At 46.5% G+C, this 25,285-nt stretch overlaps 1 protein-coding gene across 1 annotated transcript in view; it reads right to left on the bottom strand.

The window, feature by feature from the left end:
• The window catches only part of HABP2 (hyaluronan binding protein 2), a 34,824-nt gene extending 13,211 nt beyond the window's left edge, over nt 1–21,613 (bottom strand). Inside the window, exons 1-4 of the mRNA XM_077126079.1 lie at nt 21,457–21,613; nt 10,103–10,139; nt 3,139–3,249; nt 1,578–1,685 (exon numbers count right to left, since the gene is read on the bottom strand). Of these exons, the coding sequence (XP_076982194.1) occupies nt 1,578–1,685; nt 3,139–3,249; nt 10,103–10,139; nt 21,457–21,513 (313 nt within the window). The 5' untranslated portion in view covers nt 21,514–21,613. The remainder of the gene's footprint in view (nt 1–1,577; nt 1,686–3,138; nt 3,250–10,102; nt 10,140–21,456) is intronic.
• Nucleotides 21,614–25,285: the final 3,672 nt, after the last annotated feature.

The following is a 25,285-nucleotide window of genomic DNA, read 5'->3' as shown; positions in this document are numbered from 1 at the left end:
TAAAAAGTTTGATTCTTCACACTTTTAACAAACAAACAGAGTTACATTTTGAGTTTATCCATTTTGTAGCTGATTTCCTATCCCTTTTATAGTTTTATCATACTTCTGAGAAGTGGAGAGATGAAACTTCATACTCATCTCAGATACTATGCTTAGGCTGGATATCCCCAACTATCCTGAAAATTTATCGAAGGAGTTGAAAAATTTAAAATAGAAGGAATAAATAAAAAGAGCACAGAGGAAAGAAACCAAAAATAATATAACTTCCCACTACCCCTTCTGTTAGAGGGCTATTAGTTTGAACAAAGTTCAGAATCCAGATTCTCTCTAGAAGTGCAATTGTCCCATAGGTGTACTAACCCTGATGATTTATCCCGCTTTCATGCTATGCTCCCAAGAACTTATTGAAGGCAAACACTGCCCTTATCAGGGTATCCATGAATGTAAATGGCAGGAAGAAAGAGCGCTGGACTGGAATCTGGTATCCAGGCTCTAATTCCTACTCTACTCCTAACTAACTGTGGAACCAGCCATGAGCAAGTCGCTGACATGCTCTGGGCTGTTTCTCTAAGTAATTAGGTCTATGTGTCCTGAGTTCCTTCCTGCTCTCTCATTTGAGGATAATGTTTCATGGTTGTAGTTAGTCTAAATATTCTTTTAGAATGTTCTGAGTCTGGGTATATACATACAGTGGAATATTATTCAGCCACAAAAAGGAACGCAGTTCAGACACCTGCAGCAATATGGATGAACCTTGCAGGAACCATGTTGAGTGAAATAAGTCAGACCCAACAGGACAAATATTTTATGATCTCACTGATATGATATAATTATGACAAACAAAATCATAGTGTAAGAATCTAGAATATAGATTATCAGGGGATGGGGTAGGGGTAGGAAATAGGGAGTTAAAGCCTAAAAATGCACAGAATTCCTATTTAGAGTGATGGAAATGTTTTAGTAATGGATGGTGGTGATAGTAGCAGAACATTTTAAACATAATTAACAGCACTCGAATAGATATCTGAATGTGGTTAAAAGGGAGAATGTTAGGTTGTATATAAGGTAACAGAATAAAATTTTTGTTAAAATCCATGGAACTGCAGGACACAAACAGTGAGCCCTAAGTTAATTCATGGACTGTAGTTAATCATTCTATTATAAATATGTGTGTCTATCAATTGTAGCAATTATGCCAAACCAGTGGCAAGGCATTAATAGCTAGTATATGGGAATCTTATATTTTGTGTGTGATTGTTCTGTACACGCACAACCTCTCTAATAAAAATACTCTGAGTTTAGAACACCCTTGATCAGAGTCCAGCTCTCCTCCCTGCTTAGCCTCAATCATCTCCACTTTAGAATAGATATACTAGGCCCATCTCAGTGTGGGGAGGAGAATTCCATGAGATGCTGCCTGTGACCAGGTTGAGGAATCCATGATGCATAATGCACTATGTGTGGTTAGAATCCTTTCTATAGGATCATCCAGCCCTTCTTTATCCCCTAGAGATGGAGAAGAAACTGCCTCTTGTTCATCTTGGGGGAAAGAGTGAATCTGGTGAAAATGCACTCACCATTCTGACACCTGTTCCCAGAGAAAGGGGCTGGACAGCTGCATGTGAAGGTGTCCCCGCTGATGAGGCAGCTCCCACCGTGTTCACAAGGGTTGGACAGGCAGGGATCTAAAACACATGGGCCGATGTCAATGTTTGCAATGAATAGCAGGTGAGATCCCCCACCTGCTCACCTAATTTCAGCCTCCTGCCCCAAATGAAAGAGTAAGTAAATATTCAGTGATTGTGGAAACAGGGAGCAAGGACACCTACAGTCATGGGACCAGCGAGAGGGATTCAGGTTAGTAAGAGGACAGGCAAGAAGGAATCATGAATCTCTCCCTTCAGCCTGGCTTTGGATGGAGCCTTTCTCATTGAGAAATCCTCTTTTCCATCATCAGTGGTTTTCTCCTTGCAGTCTTGCTGGGAGTGCCATGGGGTCTGTCTCTGATGCTGAAGGCATTTCACAAGCCTGAAGACCTCCCCTACTCCCAGTGCCCAGGGGTGAAGGTCAGAAGTGGGGAAAGAAAACCCACCCCTAACGAAACACGAGCTCTCTGAACATCAGGAAAGAAGACCAAAGGCAAGAAGAGGGTGACAGAAGAATTGACGGCGAGGAGGAAATGACCCAGTGGCCTTCATCTTTCTTCAACTACTTGTTCAGTTAGATTTTGTCATATTTCATCTGTGCCTTTGGCTTTTCATGGTTGTCTGAATGGATCTTCCCTTGGGGAATTCTTTATCCTTCTGTTCACACACATTGTTCTTTGGTTCAGGAACGAGGATCCCTGGGCCTGGCTCTTGTTTTGATGGTCCCTTCTGATGTTCCCCCGATGCCCCATATCTTGGCCCTGCCTTCCAGGCCACTTCGCACAGTTGCACAGCTTTTATTCCAGCTGCTGAGTGCTTTCCGTTCCTTCTCCTGGTTTAGTCACATGGCTTTGCTTGAACCCAGCTACTCATTTTCCTTTCTGTCCTTATTGCTTGGGTTACAGAGCCACAAAAGCAAATGTGGTAGAAGCACACGTTTGAATAGAAATACTTACACTCACATATACACACACACACATACATCCCATAATTGTGGAAGCTTCTGAATAGTGGAAAGAGGTAGAAAAACAGCAACAATAGGATAGAAAGAAAGTCCCAGTGTAGAGTTTGTTAAAATTAAAGTCTGATGTCAAATGCTAAGACTCTTATGCATAATTAGGACCTGACCTGTGATCAAAGCTATGAGAATGGTTTTGCACATGACTTCTGGTCACAGTGTCAGACAATGGAAAGCTTATTAGCCTGGAAATCTGAAGACTGGGGCAATGTGTCCTAACTTTCCATATGACTTTAGCCAAGTCAATTCCCCTCTTGGCCTCATTTATTTCATCTATCATTGGAGGATGGGAGCAATGGCCTCTAACAACTTCCTTCCAATGCTCAGAGAGTATGATTTTCTGGAATCTAAATAGTTTCTTTGATACCTATTTTAAGATGCTGTTCAGAGAGGAAGAGACGGGCCCTTGCATATGGCCACACATATACTCCCTTGAAGGAGCACAGGGCCTCCCCAAATGAATTCGGTACCTACCATCCTCTGTGTAGTACCAATCAGGATTCTCAGGGTTAGGAGCCGTAGAATTGGTTTCCTCTTTCTGGTCATAATACTCGTAGCTATACTCATAGTTGTCAGGTGTCCAATCTGCAGGGATGGGAATAGGACAGAAGAAACCCTTATTAGAATCAAAGAAGCCAGCATTTTATTTAATTGAATACCTTTTCTCCAAAGAATTAAAAGTCCTGAAGGAGGAATCATTGGTCTTTACAGCTCCTTGCACTCCTGAGGTGGATGTGGATGACCAAGCCTTATGAGCTTCCCTTTGGGGGATGTCAAGATCCAAAAGGCAATGCTGGTACTTGGTGGCTTCAGGAACATTTGGCTGGAAATGGGAAGAATCAAGTCAAGTCCTGGCTCTTCACTGAATGTGTCACTTTGGACAAACCACTTGTATTCTTGGTGCCATGGTTTTCTCATCTGTGAACAGCAGGAAGAGGGATGGGCCTCGAAGCTCTTCAAGGTCCTTCAAGGCTTTTGGGTGCCTTCTTGGATGGTTTTGTGAGTAACATTTCTCCATGAGACTTTACTAATCACCTTGGCTTAATAAAGCCAAAGAAATTCATCACTTTCCTCTTGTTCATACCATAAAACTACTCCCAAGTTGTGTCTATGAAGTCATCCTAACAGCTAACATTTACTGAGCTTTCACTATGTACCAGGCCTTGTCCTAACACTACTTAGGATGCACAACTCATTTCATCCTCATAACAATCAAGAAGATGTATTATCTCTATTTTAAGTTCAGAAACCTGAGGCTCAAACCTGAGGCTCATCTCTCAGTCATTCTGTTGCACTCTTTATCTCATTGACTTTTGAAAAATCAGCTTTTGTACAATGGTAGTTTTACATTTCCTATTAAAATGGAGCTATTTTAATCCACTTGCCCAAGGTCACATAACTAATAAACAGCAGACTATGAATTAAGGTAGCTTGTCACCAAATAACCATTAAATTTTACTAGCTCAACTGCAATGCTCAACTGCCTTAACCACATCTCACACTGCCTCGGATAGATCCACCCCTATCCTTGGAAAAGGGTCCAACTATTCCCCATTGAATATCCAGCCAGCTAATTAGGAATTGCCCAAAGACAGCCTTGAGATTGTTCACGGATTTTACCCACTATAAGAGCTGCCCACAGATACAAACCTCATGCAGGCGAGTCTGGTTGTAAAAGCAGGTGTGTGTAATCCAGCACTCCCACAGAGCCAGCTGATGGCTCAGAAGATGGCACTTTACCTAAGCCTGATTATCTCCCACATTATCTTACTCGTTTCAGTCATTCTTTTGCAATCTTCATCTCTTTGGCTTTTGAAAAATCAGCTTTTGCACAATGGCTGTTTTATATTTCCCATTAAAATGGAGCTTTTTTTTTTTTTTCCTTTTTGAATACACCAATTGAATACACCAACTCTGGTTTCTTTCCAAAGTTTCACCTCATTTATCACAGTGTCATGTCAAGGCTCCCTTTGCTTGCTCATTATTTCTCCTGAGCTACTTTTCCCCACTATGAAAATGCTCTCAGAGGAGGCCACCTTTCCAGGGATGGATGATCTAGGTTGAAGATAAGGCCATTGTCTTCTTGAAGACGTGTCTTCCATCTAGCATGATAAAGTAGAGACAGAATGAGAAAGTGAGGAAGAAAATGTTTGACATGAAAGATTTCAAACTGACATTTGAGGGAGACAGTGGGATTTAGTAATGAGATGATTGCATCATCTATTTATTTCTTTTTTCTTTGGAGAATTTATTTTTGCTTTCCCAACAGGTGTTTATAGATAAGTGCCCCTTAGTTTGCTCCTGTAACTCCTCCCATCACCCTCACAGGTTGGGGTCAGACTGGCTAATCTTGGTTAGTGCATTTAGAATCACCACCTTTGCAGATACTCAGAAATGGGGAAGATTCTTACATCAATGGGGTGATATGACTTTTCCAGGTGATGTGGGCTGGGAGAAATGTCTGTGGGAGGATTTGTACTTGAATCCAGCCCTATTGACAAGGTTTGCTCATCTCTCAGTGAAGTTAGGAAATAAAATCCAGAGGCTTTGAATCCTCTGTGTGCGAAGGGCACAGGGTCTTTGGTTGAGGTGGAGAGAACTGGTAGAGGCTTTATGATCCCTTATCACAGAGGCGGAAGAAGCTGTCCAGTTGGAAGGTGATGTGAGGGAAGGCACCAGGTCCCTTTACATTTGGGGTGGGCAGACTGTCCTTCTGCCACATGATATTGGGCAAAGCGAGTCACAGATTTCCAGTAGCAAAGGGTGGGGAAATTGATTCCATTTCTTGATGGGTGGAATTTTGAGGATGTTTTTTAGGAGTATCACTTGGGAGAATTTCTGTACCTCCAAATTTAAAGCTCATTTTGCTTTTCTGTTATGTTGGCATTTAATTGATTTCTATTTTAAAAGGTTGTATTATGCACCTACAATGAGCCAAGCATTATACCAACTGCAGGAAAGCATTGAGAACAGTGGAGAGTTATACAAATAAGAGTGCCCTTAAAGGAACCTCCAGCTTGGGTTGGGTGGGGGAAGAAAGCCAGTCAAGGAAGGAGAAAAATGGGTAATGAAGAAGAGGAGGAGCTGAATGTGGCCGAGTTTAAACCTGATAGCCTCTACTGAGGTTTGAGCTCATTTGAAATCCCGTTCCAAGGTGAGATAGACTGATTACAAAAATGGCCATGATTGTCTACTCCTACCTGTATCGATACCCTTTGCAATATGCCTGTGCAATTCCTCCCATCAAGAAATGGAATCAATTTCCCTACCCTTTGGTATTGGAAATCTGTGACTCGCTTTGCCCAATATCATGTGGCAGAAGGACAGTCTGCCAGCTCCAAGCCTGGGCCTCAGGAAGCCTGGTGTGTTTCTGTCTGTATCACCTCACTGTATTGTCATGGGAACAAGTCCAGCCTATTGCAGAAGAATAAGAGACCATGTCACGAAGCAGGAGGCCTGCTGGTCCCAGCTGAGTTCTTGGACATATGAGATCTTCCAACCATGACCAGAAAAATTGGACCCCACCAACCCACCAGCTGAGTGAAGACACTTGAGAAGCCCAGCCAAGATCAGTGAGCCTGGTGCAGACCAGAAGAACTGACCAGCTGAACCCATCCTAAACTGCCAACCCAAAGAATTATGATCTAAGTGCATGGTAAGTGGTTTAAGCCCCTAAGTCTTGTCATAGTATGCCATGCAATAATAATGAACTGATACACAGGGCTTGATTAAAATTGTGCAGTTAATAGGAATTTCAGATGCTGGCATTCCTCAGTGGCCCAGTTGGCTACAGTCTAAGTTTGACAGCCAGAAAAAAAGCCAGGTGGCATCTCACTACTGGGGATTAGTATTTAACAGTCTATGGGATTTGTTGCTTCATGAATAGTTGGTTTCTTATGGGTCGTGTCTAATACTCTTTCTACATCCCCCACCCCCTGTCCCCATGTCCAGCTCAGAGTCTTACATACAGTTAATGTATGTCATTTGACAGATTGATATTTGATATTTCCCTCTGCGGTCAAATCTCTCTGTCTTCTAATTGACCAGCACATAACAGGCTGCCTAAAGCAAAATTAACAGGGAATTTAGGAAAGAAACTCTATGAAATTTGGTTCAGAGGTATGTGGTGAAGACAAGCTCTGTAGGAGTCTAGAAATTTGTCTAAGTGTTTTATCAACCTGACAAGAGATTTGGTTCCACTGGCAAATTGCAGGAAACACTCTAAATTTAAATACAGATTACTGGAGACTTTCTTCAGTGTAGCGGAAGGGAAAAAGCTTTGGGGGAAGTGTGGGGCAGCTGTCAGAAGCATTTTATATTAGATATGAAAGGAAATCTGATAGGATTGATTTGTCTATTTATCTGAGTCAGTTTCTAGAATTTCTCAGGAAGAATGGTGAGAGTATCTCGAGTTAACCCAAATAACCCTAATATTAAGTTATTATGTATCGAGTATTTTCTATGAACTGGACAATATACTGTGTGCTATACACACAATCTTGTTTAACCTTAAACCAACCTCGTGGTGTAACTATTATTAGTCCTATTTTACAGATAAAAAAAAAAACTAAGGCAGAAAGAGATGGTCTCATAACCCGGGTCTACCTAACTCCACGTTTCGTCCTTTCATCAGCCCCAGAGCCTCTTGTGGGTTTGTGGGCCATAAAACTCCCTGGGGTTTTAGCCTGCAGGAAGCAGCATGCATCGGGCAGTCTTCTTTCGCACATGTCCTAGGTCCCTGAACCGGGACTACCGTGGTCCATGCCAGGGTCTCCCTGGAAAGAGCTCAGAGTGCCTGCGACGGGGGCTTTGCAGCTGCTGCGGCTAAAGAGCTTGCCAGATGTGTGGAATGAAATAAAAATTCCTGGAATGCTGTCCCTGTTGGTGTCATCCATCATCATGGCACAGACGGCGCCTCTGAGGGTCCACCCCAAACCCCAGCCCCGTCGGCCGGCATTTGGCGTTTCCAGTCGGGCTGACGGGGCAAGCCCAGTGGAGACCCTCGCTGGCAGGTGGCAGGACAGCTGATGGATGGGCTCAGACTGTGTTGTGGGGCAGAGCCAAGCCAGCTTTGCAGAGACATTTCCGCAGGCCTCTTGTCTGTCACATCACCTGCTCTGGGGAGATGGGCGGAGGTTGTGCTGTTTGATGGGGCCTCTTTGAACACCCACTGGGGACTGGGAGCTGGGTGCCTTCTGCTCCAGCGAGGCTTCGTCATGCACTGTACCCAGCAAGACCGACCAAAGCAGCAGCCGGCTCGTGGACATGCACAGAGGGCTTTTTCACACCTTCCTCGGCCATGGTGTCATCTAAAGCAAGCAGGGAGCTGACAAATGCCTTCAATGCACAACCATGTGAATTAAACCAAACGCCTAACCAGGACGTTTCTTAAACCTAACCTACTCTTTGCGAAAAGGCTCAGTCACTACATCTCACACCACCCCATTGCCAAAGGCTGATGGAAAACCTCAAGACGGACTCTAGAGCCCAGGAGGGGCCTTACTTCTGATCACCCTCATCTACTCAGAAGTTTAGGGCAAAGTTCTTACAGAGCTCAGAATTTTGGATGGTCAAGTGATCTAGCACAACATTCTTCATCTCCTCCCAAATGGTTGTTCAGCCTATGCTTAAATGCCTCCAGTGACAGGGAACTCACTATCTTCCATTTTGCCTTTTCTCAAAAACTCCAATGATTGGGAAGTTCTTGGTTTGCAGATGAAATCCAACCCTATACTTATATTCTATTTGATTAAAGCTATAAAGCTTATGGAAACATGGAATGAAGCGGTCCCTTTGCCGTGACCTCTGCTCAGTAGGATGCTGGTTTATTGTTTGAGTTGTTGACTGCACAACTGCAGGATATCTATGACGACTTTCTGGCAGATGGCAGTAAAGTGTTTTGGGGAAATTCCTGCAAAATTTCCTCATGGGCAAATTCGCTTTTTCCAATACTTGAAGAGAGTGAGGACTTTGAGTCTTCTAAAACAGTGTCCTTGGTGTAGGCTCTCTGAGGCCATGAGCCCCAGCTCCAGACCAAAGCAGCCCCCTACATGGGGCCTGGGCAATTTGTCCTGAAATAGGGGAAGGTGGCAGGTCTTTGAGCCCCTTGGATTTGGACACTCCCTGGACTCTGTGTGAGACCTTAGGTATGGCCTTCAGCCGGGGGATGCTTTGAAACACACCCCTTCCAGGAGCTGAATTACACCGTGTTGACCTGAATGTCTTCCTTTGCTTTTGGGAAAGACACAGATCCTCTCAAAAGCCCACACACCCTGCTGATATACATTTCCATTCAATTCCATGAACATTCCCTGAGGACATGGGCCTGGATGAAGACTTGGCACCTAGTGTCTCTTGTCTTGAACTGGTGCAAGTCTGTCTGCCTGCCCAGGGCTTTGCTGGCAGAGAATATTGCCTGTCGAGCTGAATTAGGCCCAGTTATCACCATCTCTGCTCAGAATAAATCCCTGATCCAAAGTTCAGACTTGACTGCGGCCTGCACGTGCTCTCTGCTGGTTCTGCTGTCCACCAGGAGTGATCAGCCCAGGCCGTTACTGGAGGTGCCAGCCCCTGCCCTGACGGGCTAATGGGTACGGTTTTCTCCCCTGAGATTCAGAGCAGCAAAAGGAGACTCAGACCCAGAGTCAGGGACAAGGACACATGACACGGCAGGAAGGAGCGCCCTACTCAGTCCTGGCACAGCTGTGGGCGCTGGGCAGAGGAAAGAGGAAAGGGAAAGGGTGAGAGTGCGAGACAGAAGGCCTGTGAGTGTGAGTGTGGTGGATATGGGGGTATGATATGCGTGTGGTGGTGGCGTGTGCATGACTTGCAGATGTGGCTTTTCTGCTGGTGAAGGAGCAGGGCTCACTGCACGTGGACACCTGCGCCTTGAGGAGGCACGTGGACGAGGCAGGGGTGGCGGTGCTGGCAGAAGGCCACCCCAGGGCGGGAGTGTTAACTTGGGGCTGCCTGGATGGCCCTTGTCACATCCTCCTGGCGCAGGGGTTCTGGTTTCTCCCGGAAGGGGGTGGCCCAGTCCCCATCGCCTGGAGCCAGGCACTGCTCAATCACGCCCTCGCTTTGCCATGGCCTTTCCCTCTCAGCTCAGCTACTAAAGGACTGTCTGACCTGGGCAAGCCGCTTCCCCTCTCTGGGCCTCAGTTTCCTTCTCTGTAAAATGAAGAGGTTTAATTACATCAGTTTTTCCCTCTGGGCATCAGGGGCATCTCCCTGGACAACTCGAAGTTGTGTGAAGCGTTGTGCATGGGCTGCACACACAGACCCCCAGGTGTGCCTCTTCCTGGGCACACTCCCAAAGAAGCCCATGACCAGTCCAACCCTGAGGTCCCTCCACCACTCATGTGCTCAGGCGCCCTTTCCACCACCTCCACACCAGCCTGTGGTTGGTGGAGAGCCCCAGAGGGACCAGCAGACTCACCTGGGTCCAGGTCTGGGAGTAAAGACATCAGGGAGAACTGAAAAACAACACAGAGCAGAGCAAGGGTGAGTCTGGGGCTCGGCAGAGCCAGCCGGGCACCTTCCTGAGTCCCGGGGCCGCTTTAGCAGGATGTCACGCAGGGCTGGGGGACCCGGGAGCGTTCTGGTGGTGGCGTTTTGGAGGTGTCCCGCCCTTCCTTTCCTGTGCTGGGGGGGGGCATGGGGCGGGAGGTGGGGGGCAGCTGCTACACTACCCTTCCTCCTGAGCATGCACCTGTGCCTGCTGTGCCAACCCGTTCTCATATTGGAACATGGTTGTGCAGGTGCTGACAGCCTTGTCCGGCATGTGATTTTAGTGTCCTGTGCATCAACTCTCTGCCTCCTGTGCATTGCTGGGTTTGATCCTTATAACATCCCTATCAAGAGGCATTTTATCAGCTTTGTTTATATATGAGGATATTGAGGCTCAGAGAAGTTAGGCCATCTCTCTGAGGTCACACAGCTGTAAGAGCATTTGAATTCACCTTCACGTTTGGGTGATCTCCTCAGGTAATACCTCCTTGGGAGCTAGGGATGAACAAACACTTAAAAACTCTAATGACATGACTTCTGTTGTTTCTAGAATAAGGAAACTCCCTCCATGACCTACACATGCCCCCCAAACTTTGTCCTCTGTACCTTGCTAACGTATTCCAGCCACACACAGCCTCCCCTCAGAGTTTCAAAATGGCACAAGCCAAGCTCCTCCTACCCCAGTGACTTTGCACTAGCTGTTCCCTCTGCCTGGAACATACTCCCCCATGACCTTCGCTGGGTGTCCTCTTAAATGTCATCTTCCCTGAGAGGCCTTCCCTGACCACCCTATCAGCTGAATACCCCAACCCACCCCCCACCCCAATTATTCTGTCCCTGCACCCATTCATTTCTTCCATGGTCTTTATTACAGAACCTAGTTTTAAATTTGTTTATTTCTGTGTTGCCTGTCTCTCACACACCAAATTCCTTCCTTCAGGAAGGCAGGGATCTTTATTATTTGGCATGGGCAGGCACTGGGAATCGAACCCGGGTCTCTAGCATGGCAGGTGATAGCTCTGCCACTGTGCCACTATTGCCCGCCCAAGGCAGGCATCTCTCTGTGTTGTCATGAATGTATTTGTAGCATAGTGCTTGGTGCATGCCATCCCTCGAAAAGTATTTGCTGGATAAATTAAGAATGGTCTGATTAGTTCTTTTAGAATGCAGTACTTATCAGAAAAAGAAACCTCCACTCTTTTAATTACTGGAATAGCTCCTTTCATTTAGATCCCAGGCCAGCAAACAAAGGCCTCCCGGCCAAACCCAGCCATTGCATTTCTGTTAATAAAATGGGTACGCGGCCACACCTGCTGGTTTACGTTTCATCCACAGTTGCTTTCTTGCTACCACGGCAGAGTAGTTGTGACAGAGACAGTACAGCCCCAGATATTTGCTATCTGACACTTTGCAGAAAGGGCTTGCTGACCGCTGATTTTAGGAAATGCAAATTCTGTCACTCGCCAGGCTTCCCTTGGGACTCTGGCTGCCAGAAAGCAGAGAGCAGTGCGATGCCTCTTCCCATGCCCTCATCGACCCATGCCGTTTGGTATGATTGCTTCTGCGGCCCACAGCAGAAGTTTTAATTTTCTGTTTTTGAACCTTTCATTCTAGGCCTCCTTAAGGCTTTTGGGGAAGTAGGCAGATGATATATAGGAAAGAAAAATAAAAAGAAAATGTGTTCCGATACAATGTAGCAAGGGCACAGCATCACCCACTAGTATTCTTGGCAAAAAAAGAAAAAAGAAATGCTAATCCTGAATCTAATCAGGAGCACCGTGATGGATCAAACTGTGAGGTCGGAATTGTGGGCTGTTCTACAAACCAGCCAGCTTGGGCTCTACAGAAACGTCAGCGTTGTAAAAGACAAAAAAGACCGGAAGTTTGTTCTTTATTAAATGAGACTAAGGCAACATGACAACTAAATGCAGTATGCCTTGATGAGACCCTAGATTTGAAAAAAAAAAAAAAAAAACTATGAAAGGCATTAGTGGAACAGCTGGGACATTTGAGTGTGAACTGGTATTTTCTAATATTATCATATCGATGCGGAATTTCTTGAGAGTGATAATGTATTGATTGTGCAGGAAAATGGCCTTATTCTTAGATGATTCTGATGCATTTAGGGTACAGTCTATAATCTATTTACAAATGATTCAGCAAGTGAAACAAATGAAAATACCCATGAGGGTGTGGCCAAGTGTGCACAATTGCTGCGTCGATCTCGGTGAAGGGTGTTGATTGTGTTACGCTTTCCACTTTTCTAGAGATTTTGGGAAATTACAGAATAGGAATTTGGAGAAGGGAAGAAATGCAAAAAAAAAGGTAAAAGCCTATTTGTAATCAGGAGCTGTGCCTCTATTTACCCCCCTGTGAATGAGTGCCAGGGGAGTGCCGTACAAGGGACATGAGGGGACTGGCAGAGAGGCAGGACCCCTGGCTCACACTCACTGTGCCACAGCAGTCACACTCTGCCTGGGCCCTGGACCTCTGGACCCGCCTCTGAGCTTGGCTGGAGGGCAGGACTATCCCTCTCTGTCCCCACCTTGCCCCGAGGAGATGCTGTTAATTCTTCTATTTGAGCTGACCGGAGGGCCGCACCTGGCTGTCGTTAGCCTGGAGAAGTGGGAAAGACTGGGGGAAGGCATCTGGGACCTCCCTTCTCAGACCCCAGCGGGGAAGGGTCCTCTAGGACCCTGCACTTCAGGACGTGGCCCCAGAGCCTGGGCTCTGGCTAGAGCCTAAGGGACAGCCAAGTGCTGTGCTGCCCACCGCCAGCAGGTGGCACACGTGCTCTTTCCAGGAGTCCGCTCAGAAGGAAACAAAACAAAAAGAAAGCAGGACCCTCCGGGCTGGGCTGGCCCTCCAGATTCCAATAGCTCTCAGCCTGGGCTGCATTCTGGGGGAGAGTCTCAGGGATCCGAAGCAAGCCTACTCACCATCCAAATCACTATATCCAGCTGGCAGCCCAAACACCAGGCTGGATATCTGGGGGATGTGATGGAAAAGGCCAGGCCAATAGCTGGTCACCTGGACTTCAGATGCCACACATCTGGGTCCCTGCAAATGGCCTGGATGGTGGCAAGGGTGAGATGGAAGGATGCAGTATTTCCTTCCTTTCATCCCTTCATTCTGTCCAATTTTTCCACAAAGACAGGGAAATGACAGAAGAACTCTTACTCCTGGGACTTGCAAATCCAAGGGGGGAAGGTGGATGATGATCTATGATGATTGAAAAAACTGCTGCTGGGGCTGCTGGTGATGATGGCAGCATGATCCCAATTAACATTTATTAAAAGCTGACAATGTGCCAAGGACAGTGCTAAATGCTTTACATGAATTTTGTTTCCTTTATTGAACACAACAACTTGATAATTTAGGTACTATAATTATGTTCACTTTAGAAGTGAGAAAACTGAGGTTTGCAGAGATTAAGTTGCCCAAGGTCACTCAGTTAGTAAATGCTGGAGCCCAGGATACAATAGAGCCAGCCTTACAGCCTTCCACACACTTAATTGCCATTGCTGAGTGGGTGAGGAAGCAGGGAATATGCAGATGCCCATGATATGCCTAGGGTGCTGCCAAGGAAGAGAGGGTGTCAAGAGAAAAGCCCCCCAACCATCAAAGTGCCAGGATGTTGGGCGAGGTGAGAGATTGGGGCTCTCTGGAAAGCTTTAGGAAAGAGAAAGAGTCATTCACCCCCTGTGACAGCTGGGAGAAGTTATGAAAGTCAACTCCTGGCTCAGCCAGCGCCCTGTGGCAAACACTTCTCAACAAACATTGCACAGATCAAAAGGCATGCGAGCATTTGTCAGCACCCATAGAACAGTATGCACAAAGGGTGAACAGAATATAAACTATGGACTTCTGATACTAGTAACGGATCAATATTGGTTCATCAATTGCAACAAATGTCCCACACTAACGCCAGAGGTTAACAGTAGGGGAAGCTAAGTGTGGATGGTCGGGTGTCTGGGAAGTCAGTATCTTCTGTGCAATTTTTCTGTAAACCTAAAACTTCTCTAAATATACAGTTCATCTTTAACAGAAAAAAAGGCATGCAAGCCCACTTCTTCCTTCCCTTCGGTTCCCAGTTCTCAACAGGGCTAAAGCAGCATGTGGGCACAGTCTACCCAGAGGCTTCTCAGAGGGCTGGAAACAATTGCTTCTTGCACAGGGCCAGGTGGGTGCCTGGCAATAGAACAGAAAACACCATCGATCCTATTGCGGGTCCTTCCGCTCCACACTTGGACTTTCTCAGTGTCTCCTGTGGTTCAGGACTCCAGCCTTCCAGAGGTTAGGAACAGTCCCTCGGCAAGACTAAACATCACTGGTCAGCGTGTCTCAAGGCCTAGGTGATTGCTAGGACAAGAAACCAATTCAGTGGGGAAGGCAGGGAAGGGTAGAGAGAGAAGGGACCAGGTTTGAGTCTTACAGAGTTTTGATGTACTCTCTCCTTGGGAGTGGGGTACCTCAAGTTCTAATCTATTGTGTTCTACCTTTAATCCAGTGATCAATTCAACTCAGGTTCTTCCCCTACTTTTCAGAATTCCAAATCTTCTGGAAAATGAAATGGTAGAGGCTGAAAGTCTAAGTGGTGTGTCCCAGGAATTAGCTACTGGAAAATGTTCTCTTCCATCATGCTCAGAGGATCAGAAGGTGGAGGACATGGGGCCTCCTGTCCTTTTGGGCCCGAAGTTCATCTTGGAATCAGCAGCAGAAAAATCTTACACCTAGTAGTTGAAAAGTTGGAGCTCAATGCCTACAATGCCTTCTTCTCGGATGTTCTCCAGGGCTACCAGACACCAGGGAAGGATTGTATTGTTCCTGAGGCCAGAGGGAGGGAGAGAACTCTGCACCATGGCCATGAACAGCTGCCAGACTCAAAGGTGGACTAGGGTCAAGTGTGCAGAGTTCAGCAGGGCCAGGCCCTACTGCTGGACAAAGAGCTCCAGGCCAGGGCAAGTGGGGGAGATGGCAGGGGGCGGAGCACCTAATGCCTGGTCACCAGCTCAGATCCCGCCACTCTCCCACCCTGGCTTCTGCCAGGAGCACAAACTATGCCATGAGAGCAGTTGTGCAAAGTCCCTGAGTCTTTTTGGTTACAAGAAATCCAGCCCTCCCTGCTTTTCTGTATAAGCTGCTCAATGCTGCCTTGGGATGGGTGGGTACACTGTGGATTTGTCTTAACCCAAAGCTCAGGGCAAGAGGAGAAGGCTATGATGGAGACATTTGGAGGCCAAAGGAGAAAGCACTGGCCAGTAGTCCCCATGAGCAGTTTCCTTGTTGGATGCCCAGGTGAAGCCATTCACAGAACCACAGGGCCGAGCCACGAGGTATCATGCAGAGGAGCTGGCCGAGACCCTTAATCTATAGCAGAGAAAACTGAGACCCAGCAGGGAGAAGTGGCTAATGGAAGGATGTGAGTGCAGTGGGGCAGGGGAGGGACTTGAATCTGTGTCTCCTAGCTCTGAGACCAATCGCCTGTGCCTGGGTCAGAGGGCCTCAGTGCAGCTGCTCAGTTAACCGAGGACTGGGCTGCAGCTTCCCATTGCACTGGCAGGTGGAGATGGGCTGTGGCAGGTGGGCAGAGAAAAGAAGTGTCCTGTTTGCAGACCTGAGGAAGTACCATTTTTAATGCACTGGTTTTTAAACACAATGTACATAAAGATCCTCTAAAAAGCTTGATGAAGATTCCCATTCCTTGGGTTCTACCTGCAGATTTGTGCTTCTGTGGTAGGTCTGGGGTGGGTCCAGAACATGCATTTTTGCCCAGCATCAGATGACTGCTCTTGGACATACTTTGATTAAACCTCTTAGGCATGAAGCTGCTGGCCAAGGAGACTTGCAGGCCAATCTTTCCTCCAGGGCAAGTTGCTGTGCCTCGGTTTCCCCAATTATAAAAGTAAGTTTTCCCTTAGCCAGTCTGGTGCTTTATTCCAGGAGATTTGGCTTCTGAGGAGTGGTGTGACACTTGCATTGGATCACTCTCAGGGGAGCATTTGTACCATTTGATCATCCCGGAGCCTTGGCTCAAACTCACTGGGTATGGTGGGTGGGGACTATCAAAGGCGAGGGCGTGAGACCAGGACAAGGAGATTGGATAAAGACAAATACTCATTTCTGGATGTGATGATGCACTTGGAAGCCCTTTGAAATGGCAAATGAGCAAAGAAACCAAAGAACAGGCTATGTCTGCCGCCCACCATGCATTGACTTTCTTGGCCCAGTCAGCATAGGTAAATAGCCCGGGGGTCAGAAAAGGAGCTACGCTCTGCCATGAACCAACTCTACAACTGAAGCTGTCTGCACTTCTGTCTTTTCCATGGTGCACAACGTGAGCCTCTGGTGGTGCCTGCTGGAGACAATGTGGAGGAGGTGCCGAGTCAGGGGCATGAAATAACATGGAACGCAGCGTGGGGCAGATATTCCCTTTTCATGCTACTGTTCAACTCCTCCACCATCACAGGACAAGACTCAGGGTGGTGCTGGCGTGTCTCTACTGCCCTCCAATTCTTCTAATCTCCCTTTTTCACAAAGAGAAACCGGCTCCAGGCTCGGTTATGTATGGCGCACAGGAGCCAGTTAGAATCCAGTGACATCACTTTGCTTTCTTTGATTTGCCATTTCCAGTAGTGACAGTTTCCTTTAAAAATACATTTATTGAGGTAGAGTAAATCTGGATCTGTTAAATGGAAGTATTAAGTAAACAGCTGGACTTTGGCAAATTTTTTGAAGGTGGGTGCATGGCATTCATGACTTAGAATAGTGAACTGGTAGGTTAACTCCCTGGCAAGAGGCGAGCCTTTTGGTCTTTTGGTGTTAGATGGGAAGGTGTCAGGGTCTGTGGCAAGACCCTCCAGATACGAGGAGACTCATGCTTTTTGCTAAGTCCATTGCCCAGGAGGACATCTTTGATATCCTGTTGCACAATTGCATTTGATTTGGGCCAGTAGCTGGCAAGCTGATCTTCAGCATAGCAGTTGTGAGCATGGAGCTTGGTGTGGGGCAGACCTGGGTTTGAATCCCAGCTCTATTAACTCCCACAGGTATGATCTTGGGCAGAACCCTACCTCATCAGGTTCATAGGAGGCTTAAAGGAGTTCATAAATGCAAAGGACACAGTACTTGGCACACAGTCAAGACAAATGGATGTGGCTGCTATTGTTAATATGACTAACCACTCATGTGAGTGAGTTTGAAAATATATATATATATAAACATCCCCCCCCCCCCCCCAAATTGCTGAGTGAGCCACTGGGGAATGTTCCAGTTGAGGAGAGCTCGCTCAGCACAAACTCTTCCTGGAACTAGTTTGTCAGGTCACAGTCACGTCACACCAGCCCCCTCCTCCCATCATTTTTCCTGGGATCTTTGCCAAGTCCTAAGCCAGGAAACCTTGTTATATTAATTACGAAGAAAAAGCATGTTTTATTTAAAATCCTGGCTGCTGAATATTCTGCATGCTGTTTCTCTGTGACAGCAGAATTGCTTTTGCATTTAGGAAACCCTAATGAATTTAAAACATAAATATACCCGTGCCTATATACATACATGTGATTTCCTGCGACCTGATTTTCCCGAATACCAGTGCGCACTGCCTAAGCTAATGAGCTGGGCTCATGCTTAGGATCAGTTAGAAAAAAATAATCTATAAGAAGTTGCAGTGAAATCCAATCTCTCCATAAAACCGTGTGGATTAAACAGCAGGGGGAACGTCTCTCCCAGGCCTGAAAGAGACCCTGACACTCTGAAGTATTGAGGCCTTGTAAAGGGTGACTTGAATCCTCTTGTCACAGGCCTTGTTTGTTCCTGGAGGCTGTGCAGGTTCAAAATCATTGAATTAATCCAGGTGCTGAGCCCAGGTACTTGCCCATCCAAAGCTATCAAGGCTGGTTCCAAAGCTCCAACTACCAGACACACACACACACACGTACACACACACTCACTTTCTCTCTCTCCAAGGCTGAACCTGCAGGTAACCTACATCAGCCAAGCAGAAAGGGTGTCAGCAGTAGGGAGAGGTGGAGACTGTGGAATCTGCGTGGCTTATGCCTCTTCTAACAATGATACCAGTTACTGCTGTGTTCCAGGGAGGGTGCTGTGGGAGGACACAAGTCCTGTATCACTAGAATGCTGAAAACTGAAGAAAAGCTAGAACTCTGTGCTTTTATGTGAAATGTTCTGATTTTCAAATTTCCCCAAGTAAAGTCAAAGAAAATTAAAATATTCTTCAGGCAGACCTTCTACCTGCCAAATAAAATGTGGCTGTGGGCAGAGGATATCCCCATGCTGTCAATTTGCAGCCTCTGGTCTATGCAAATATTTTGAGGCTTTACTCCCGAGAGGATTCTGTGGGTCCTGGGGTTTAAGCTCTGTGGTTTAAAAAGCCGAGAAACCCGAGAAAACAAGCATTTTAATTGTAAGTCCCCTTCCTGGGAGAGGAGAAGCTATTGTCTTCCACCCTTCTATGGAGACAGACGGAGATGAGCCAGAGCAGGTCTGACCAGCGCTGTCATCAGCTTCTGATCCTGGAGGTCAAATTCCCGACCTTTGCATACCCCGAGGCATCCCAAATCACTTTAAGAACCTCAGCAAGAAGAGATTTCTAAGCCCTGGAACGAGTCAGCATCTTTGACACAATGGAGCCATCGTCCTACAATGGACAAGGCAAAACAGACCTGGGTGCAGTTCTGACCTGGCCACTTACTGGGTGGCCTTGAGAAAGTTAGCTTGACATCTCTGCGCTTGTTTCATCAGCCAATACAATGTCCAGGTGTGGTCAATGCACATTTAGCACCTCCCAGCCAAGTTTCAGACACAGGGCAGGAGCTCAGAAACCAAAGGTAAGGAACAGAGTAAGGAGGCTACGCATGATGCTGCTCTGGAGTTCGGGGCAGTGACATTTGACCCAGATCTCTTCAGCTGAATGAAGCAGCTACTGAAACAAAAACCTAAATTAGAGATGATCCCAAAAGGAAGTCTTCATAATGCTGGCTGCATGATCTGGGAAGAGTATCCAGGCATCTTTCTAGTGGGCAGCGACCACAGCCCTTGGTTTTCCTGAAAGTTTCCAAGGCACGGGGAGTCCATTGTGCTCCACCCAGCAAAGAGGCCCTTGTTCCCATGGGGAGGGCCAGGCCCTGCAGCTCTTGGACTGCAGAAGCCTCACCTTTGATCAGGTGTCCAGTGGAGGAGACCTGGTGTGGATGGACAGCAGCTCAGCTTGGCCACTTCCCAGCTGCAGAGCTCAGGGCTGAGGTTTGCACCCTCGCTACAGCTCGGCTCCTCATCTGTGAAATGGGAACGATGACACAGCCTATTTCTCCGGGCCCTCCAGGGGATGCGCTGATCCAGGCAAGCACTCCACACAGGCCTTAGCACACGGACTCCTCCTTTAACAATAGCAGTTTGGTTACTGTGTTTAGCTAACGTGGGGTGGGAGAAGCTGCCCAGCCCATCTGGCTGTGTGGCTCTTTCCCCACCAGAGGATGCCTCAAACTCTCCAAAGCATCTCAGCTAATTGGCCCCTTTCCCCTGGATTTCTGTTCTGGCCCGGGGAACACAATCCGCCTTCCCGACCACCTGTCTGGCCCACATCTGGGTGAGAAAACATTCCAAAGCCCTGAATCCTCTCTTTGGAATTGACTAAGCTCATAGCCCGAAGGCTATCTCTCATATTTTCTCTTTTATCCATTATTGACTAATAATTTCATCGCTAACCCTAAAAATTCACTGGGGCTTGCTAAAAAGGGATTTTTCGGGACCATTATCTCTTTGTGAACTTCAAACAGACTGAGTCTGACTCTTCTCCTTGCCTGCAAACTTTAGGATTTAATTCGTTCTGACTGATACTTTCTCTGGGCCCCTTGTGGGCCTCTGATAAATTTTCCCACCTCTCTCTAGACCTGTGATATTTTTGCTGTCTCGGCCTCAGACGTCCAACAAGCAATCAAATGAAGGAGAGGGCCTGATAACAATCTCATAATTGCAGCCGCCGCATACATACAAGTCATAATTTGAAAAGAAAACCCTTTCGGAAGTGATTCACTTGGCAGCTTAATCTGGGGCTAAGGTAGGTAGGTGCCTGAGTTAACTGAAAGGGGAGGAGGTGCTGTTGTTTTAAGAACATGCTAATCAAAAAACCCGGACTCTAATTTGCTTTCTGGAAGAACAGCTCTATGGAGTAAAATGGTAAGTAAAATGCAAAGGCAACTAAAAAGATAAAGAGATTATGACTATTATTTTATGTCAGTATTCATTCCCTGCCCTCCCTCTACCACGTCCTCCCCCACAATTGGGTGTAGTCCGTGATTTTTTAGAGCAGTTGTGTTCACTTTGGAAATTTTAAAGGGAGGAAGCTGACATTTATTGAAAGCTGCATGCATTACCTCATTTCATGGCTTATTGTTTGTGTTATATATATAGAAGAGGAAACTGAAACTGAGAGAGATTCCATAGTTAGAATGTGGCAAAACTGAGATTCAAGCCCTGGCCCAAAGGCCACGCTCATTCTTTAGCCCATATCCCAAATGGGACTTCGGGAGGCTCTATTTCTCATCTCAGATGCCCACAGAGGTCCAGCAGGCACTCCTGGAGCACAGAGGCACGCTGCAGGAGCCCACATCTCAACTGCTCCCATTGGGTCTTCAGGGGTCCATTCAAGAACCTCTTCCCTGCTCACCACACTCTCCTTTGGGCCCCTGCCTGCCCCACCCGTTGTAGGCATGCAAAAGAGAAAGGAGGAGAAGTACAACCATGAAGCATTTCCCCAAATCTAATCCATCTGAGCAAACCTGCTGCCAGGGTCATTTGCTGCCTGCAGGTTTCTCCTCTAGGGCCAAAATGCAGGGGTTCTTACCCTGGTGCCCACCAGAAGCGACCGGATAACTGGGTGTGTGTGTTAGCATGTGCATGTAGGTGCATTTTTTCTAGGGTAGAGAGAGGTTGTTGCTTTCCACAGCTTTCTCAAAAGGGTCTCTGTGATCCACAGCCTATTACAACACGCTACCTCAGCAGACTGCTCAAGCTAGCCCCCTTTGTTGGGGTGCATTCACCGAGGCTGTGCTCCCAGAAAGGTCAACTCAGTTGCTTGTCTCTTTGGAACTGGCTGCTCAACAGCAAGCCACATTACGGGGTATCAGCTCTTGAAATCAGGACATATTCAACTTGGCAACACCAAGCTTTCAGGACGAAGTGGATCACCACTCCCAGCCCAGCGGTTCAGCCCTCCTAAACAACCTCAGAGTCTCCCAACTACAGATATTTGAGAAGAACACTTACCCCGAAGGTGGTCTTTCCCATCAGAACCATTAGAAGGAGAACGCGGAGATCAGACATTCTGGCAAATGCCTTTGCGGTTTAATGGACTGGTGTTTTGCTCTAAATACAGTTTCTTTTCTTGTCTGTGCCTTTGGGGGTGGGGGGTGGGGTAGTGGATGTTAGTCTCCGAGGATTCAGGAACAAATCAAGAGGATGCAAATTATTAACTCAGCATCAAATACTGTTTAATGTTTAATGTTTTGCAAACCAACTATCTTGATTAAACAAAGGGTAACTTTGGGGCTGGGCTGAGTCATGGGGTGGTGGTTCCTTTGCTGGGGAGAATGTCTCCAAAGAAAGTGGCAGAGATAAGGAGTCCCCTGGTTTCTGGGTGCACCTGGTGGGGGCGGGAAGTGAGGACTGAGTGTTCAGTGCAGGAAGTCCCACGGTATAAGTAGCATCTCAGACAGGATGAAAGGACCGGAGCAGGAGAGTCTTCTACCACAAGTTCCTGCCACTGATGATGCAGACAGAATGTCATCTGAGTCATCAAATCTCAGACAGAATTAAGGCATGGATGGGCTCCTAATAACCTCGTGCTTTATATTCATGAAAGATAAATTAAAGGATGCAAAACTGCTATTGACAAACATTGATTCCATTCCTTTGAAGTGTTGCCCATAGTTGCCCATTGGCTTCAAAAGCTTTCTTCTAAATCTCACTATGTAAGGTTTGCATTTTTATTTTTTCCCCCTTTCGTTGGAGTCTTTCTTTGAACAGAAATCATGATGCTCCTATTTAGGGACAATTGTTTGCTATGTCCCTTATTTAGTGACACTAGTTGCAGATAGTGCTATAGAGAGCCGCAGTTGCCCATGGAGCGAGAGTTCTCCTAGACACAATTGATCTCCTTAACAGGCATCATCTTGAGCTCCTGCGGACACCTGACTGCCCACAGTAATCCACGCCAGGGCTCCACAACCCCCCCAGACCTGAGTTCCCAATCCAGGTTCTGAAACCCTGCCACAGCCTGAGCCATGTGACTTACTCCCTGAGCCTTCTGGTCACCCCCTTGCCCACCCATCGTCTCGGACTGCTCAGACACTCACTCTGCCTGCTCAGGGGCTGCTTCCACCTTTGCAAACCAGGTCACTAGCCATGAACCAGCCCAGGAGAAGGCCCCAGGCACCAGATGGGCTTTGGAAGGACCAATGAGTCCTGCCACACTGTCTTCTAAATAACTCCCACTTTGCCTTCTTTTCCCATTTATTTTGTCTCTACCATACTTTAGGCAGCCTTCTTCTCACCCCGGTCAGCATCCATCTCATCCTTATGACACAGGCACATACTGGTCCCTTTTTCTGGAAAGTTCTTCTCTAACCTCATCCTGTCCTTCCCCTAACCCTAAATCTGTTCTTAACTCTAACCCTAATCACTCTTCAGCAAATACATTTAGTGAACTCATGCTGCATCTTTCTGATCTCAACCCAAACATTCACTTCCTCAGAAGCCTGCCTGTATAAAAGTATCTCCATAGCACATATCAAAGTCATAATTACACACCTGTGTTGCTCTCTCATTCATATTTGTTCCTCTGCTGTCCCCACTGCAGTGGACACTGCAGTGTCCATGGGGACAAGCTTTCTGCTTTGCTTACCATTGAATTCCTGGCAGGAAACACATGCCCAGCTCATAAAAAGCACCCAATAAATATATGTCAAATGAATGAAAAATGAATGACCAAATGTATTAAAGTGACAGTTGGACCTTTCATAACCCAGATGCCTTAGATAGCACAGCCAACTCAACATGAAAAGAAAAACCGGATGCGAAAGACAAAAACATTTGTGAAATTTTGAAAACACAGCAACTTCTTCAAGAGCTCTAATAGTCATCAAATATTCACTGAGGATCTGCAGTGAGCCAGGCCCCGGAGGTGCAGGGATGAGAGAGGCAACCATGAACTCTACCCTTAAGGGGAACCCATCCTGCTGGAGGGGGAGATAAGGAGAACGACGAAAAACTAAACAATTTCAGTTAGTGATAAACGCTCAGAAGAGTGAATTGGGGTGACATAACAGGAAACGTCATGAGTGAGAGGTGTCCCTAGACTGGGAGGTGGCGATGGTGGCTGAGCAGTCATGGGTGTGTGCTGAGGAGATTGTTAGCACTTATTCTGACCACCGAGCACGGGCCAAAGAGTAGCACACAAGAGGCAATGGCTATTTTCCAGATTCAAAGCCAGTGTCCTGATAGCATCTGCACAGTAGTAAAAGTAAATATGGAAGCTGTGCAGGCAAGTTAGATTGTTACATCACTCGTGTGAATCAAGCATCTTTTTTTCCCTCCACTGACTCGTGTGAACTGGTGACCATCTGACTTTGTATAGAGAATTGCAGAAAACACACCAAGAGCTTTTGTTCTTGTGGCAACAGGAAGTGACCTGGTGCATTGGCTGTTTATCTCTGAAATCCGGATTATTTTTCCTCACACGTAATCTTCCCTTTATTTAAAACAAAAAGCAAAAAGTTTTACTCCTTTTGTAATAACCACAGGCCGTCCATGAGTTGTCTTTTATTGCTCTAAACTTTTGTTATCATGATAATGTGAAATTGAATAAATCTCGGCTCTTAGTCCCAAAGGAGAGAACTCTCTAAAAGATACCTAGTCCTTTCAATTTACAGGACAAAAGGGATGGCTTATCCTTTAATATGTCTTTATCTGAGGACCTGGAACACACATACCTGGATCTCTGTTTTTTAAAAAAATCTAAACACGGAGACTTTGCCCTCATCCCAGTGGGAGTTTTAGATATTATCAAGATGGTCTATTCTCTCTGGCGCTCTGGGTGATATTTTCTCACGTGTTAGGTTACCCACTGCTGAAGGGACATCCTGTCCAGCGGTTGGAATGCCTTGGCAGTCTGTTCTCTAGTGACTGATTCTTCCACCCTCATGAAATGCTTCCTCACAGTGAGCTTTCCAGATACCATCCTTTAAAAAAAAATTGTATTGTGAAAAATAACATGTACAAAAAAGCAATACATTTCAAAGCACACCACAACAATTAGTTTATAGAACAGATTTTAGAGTTTGGTATGGGCTACATTTCCACAATTTTAGGTTTTTCCTTCTAGCTGCTCCGAGACACTGGAGACTAAAAGTTATATCAATATAATGATTCAGCAGTCAAACTCATTTCTTAAATCCTATCTTCTCTGTTATAAATCCACCTTCTCCTTTCATGCTTCTCCCAGTCTTTAGGGGTATTTGGGCTATGTCCATTCTAACTTTTTCATGTTGGAGAGGGGGATGGAACTAGCTGATGTCCTAGAAAAGCTGGCCCCTCTGGGTTTCAGGACTTATCTGGCCTAGGAATCCATCTGGAGGTTGCAGGTTTCTGGAAAGCAATCATAGGACATGGGACCTTTGTAGAACTTCAGATGAAGTCCTAGATGTACTTTAGGGTTGGCAAGAATGGTTTTGGTTGGGGGTTGGCAAACCATGATAAATAGCAATATCTAGCTGAAGTTTGCCTAAGAGTAGCCTCTCAACCCTATTTGAACTCTCTCAGCCACTGATATCTTAGTTGTTACAACTTTTTTTCCCCTTTTGGTCAGGAAGGCATTGCCAATCCTAAGGTTCCAGGGCCAGGCTCATCCCTGGGAATCATATCCCATGACGCCAGAGAGACTTTCACCCCTGTATGTCAGGTCCCATTTAGGGGGGCAGCAATGATTTTACTTGCAGGGTTGGGCTTAGAGAGAGAGAGAGAGCCACATCTGAGCAACAAAAGAGGCCCTCTAGAAGTAATTCTTAGGCATAAACTATAGGTAGACTAAGCTTCTCAC

This window comes from Tamandua tetradactyla, chromosome 13 (genome assembly GCF_023851605.1).
Source record: "Tamandua tetradactyla isolate mTamTet1 chromosome 13, mTamTet1.pri, whole genome shotgun sequence".
Taxonomy (NCBI): Eukaryota; Metazoa; Chordata; class Mammalia; order Pilosa; family Myrmecophagidae; genus Tamandua; species Tamandua tetradactyla.
This window is presented reverse-complemented; position numbering and strand designations above follow the sequence as displayed.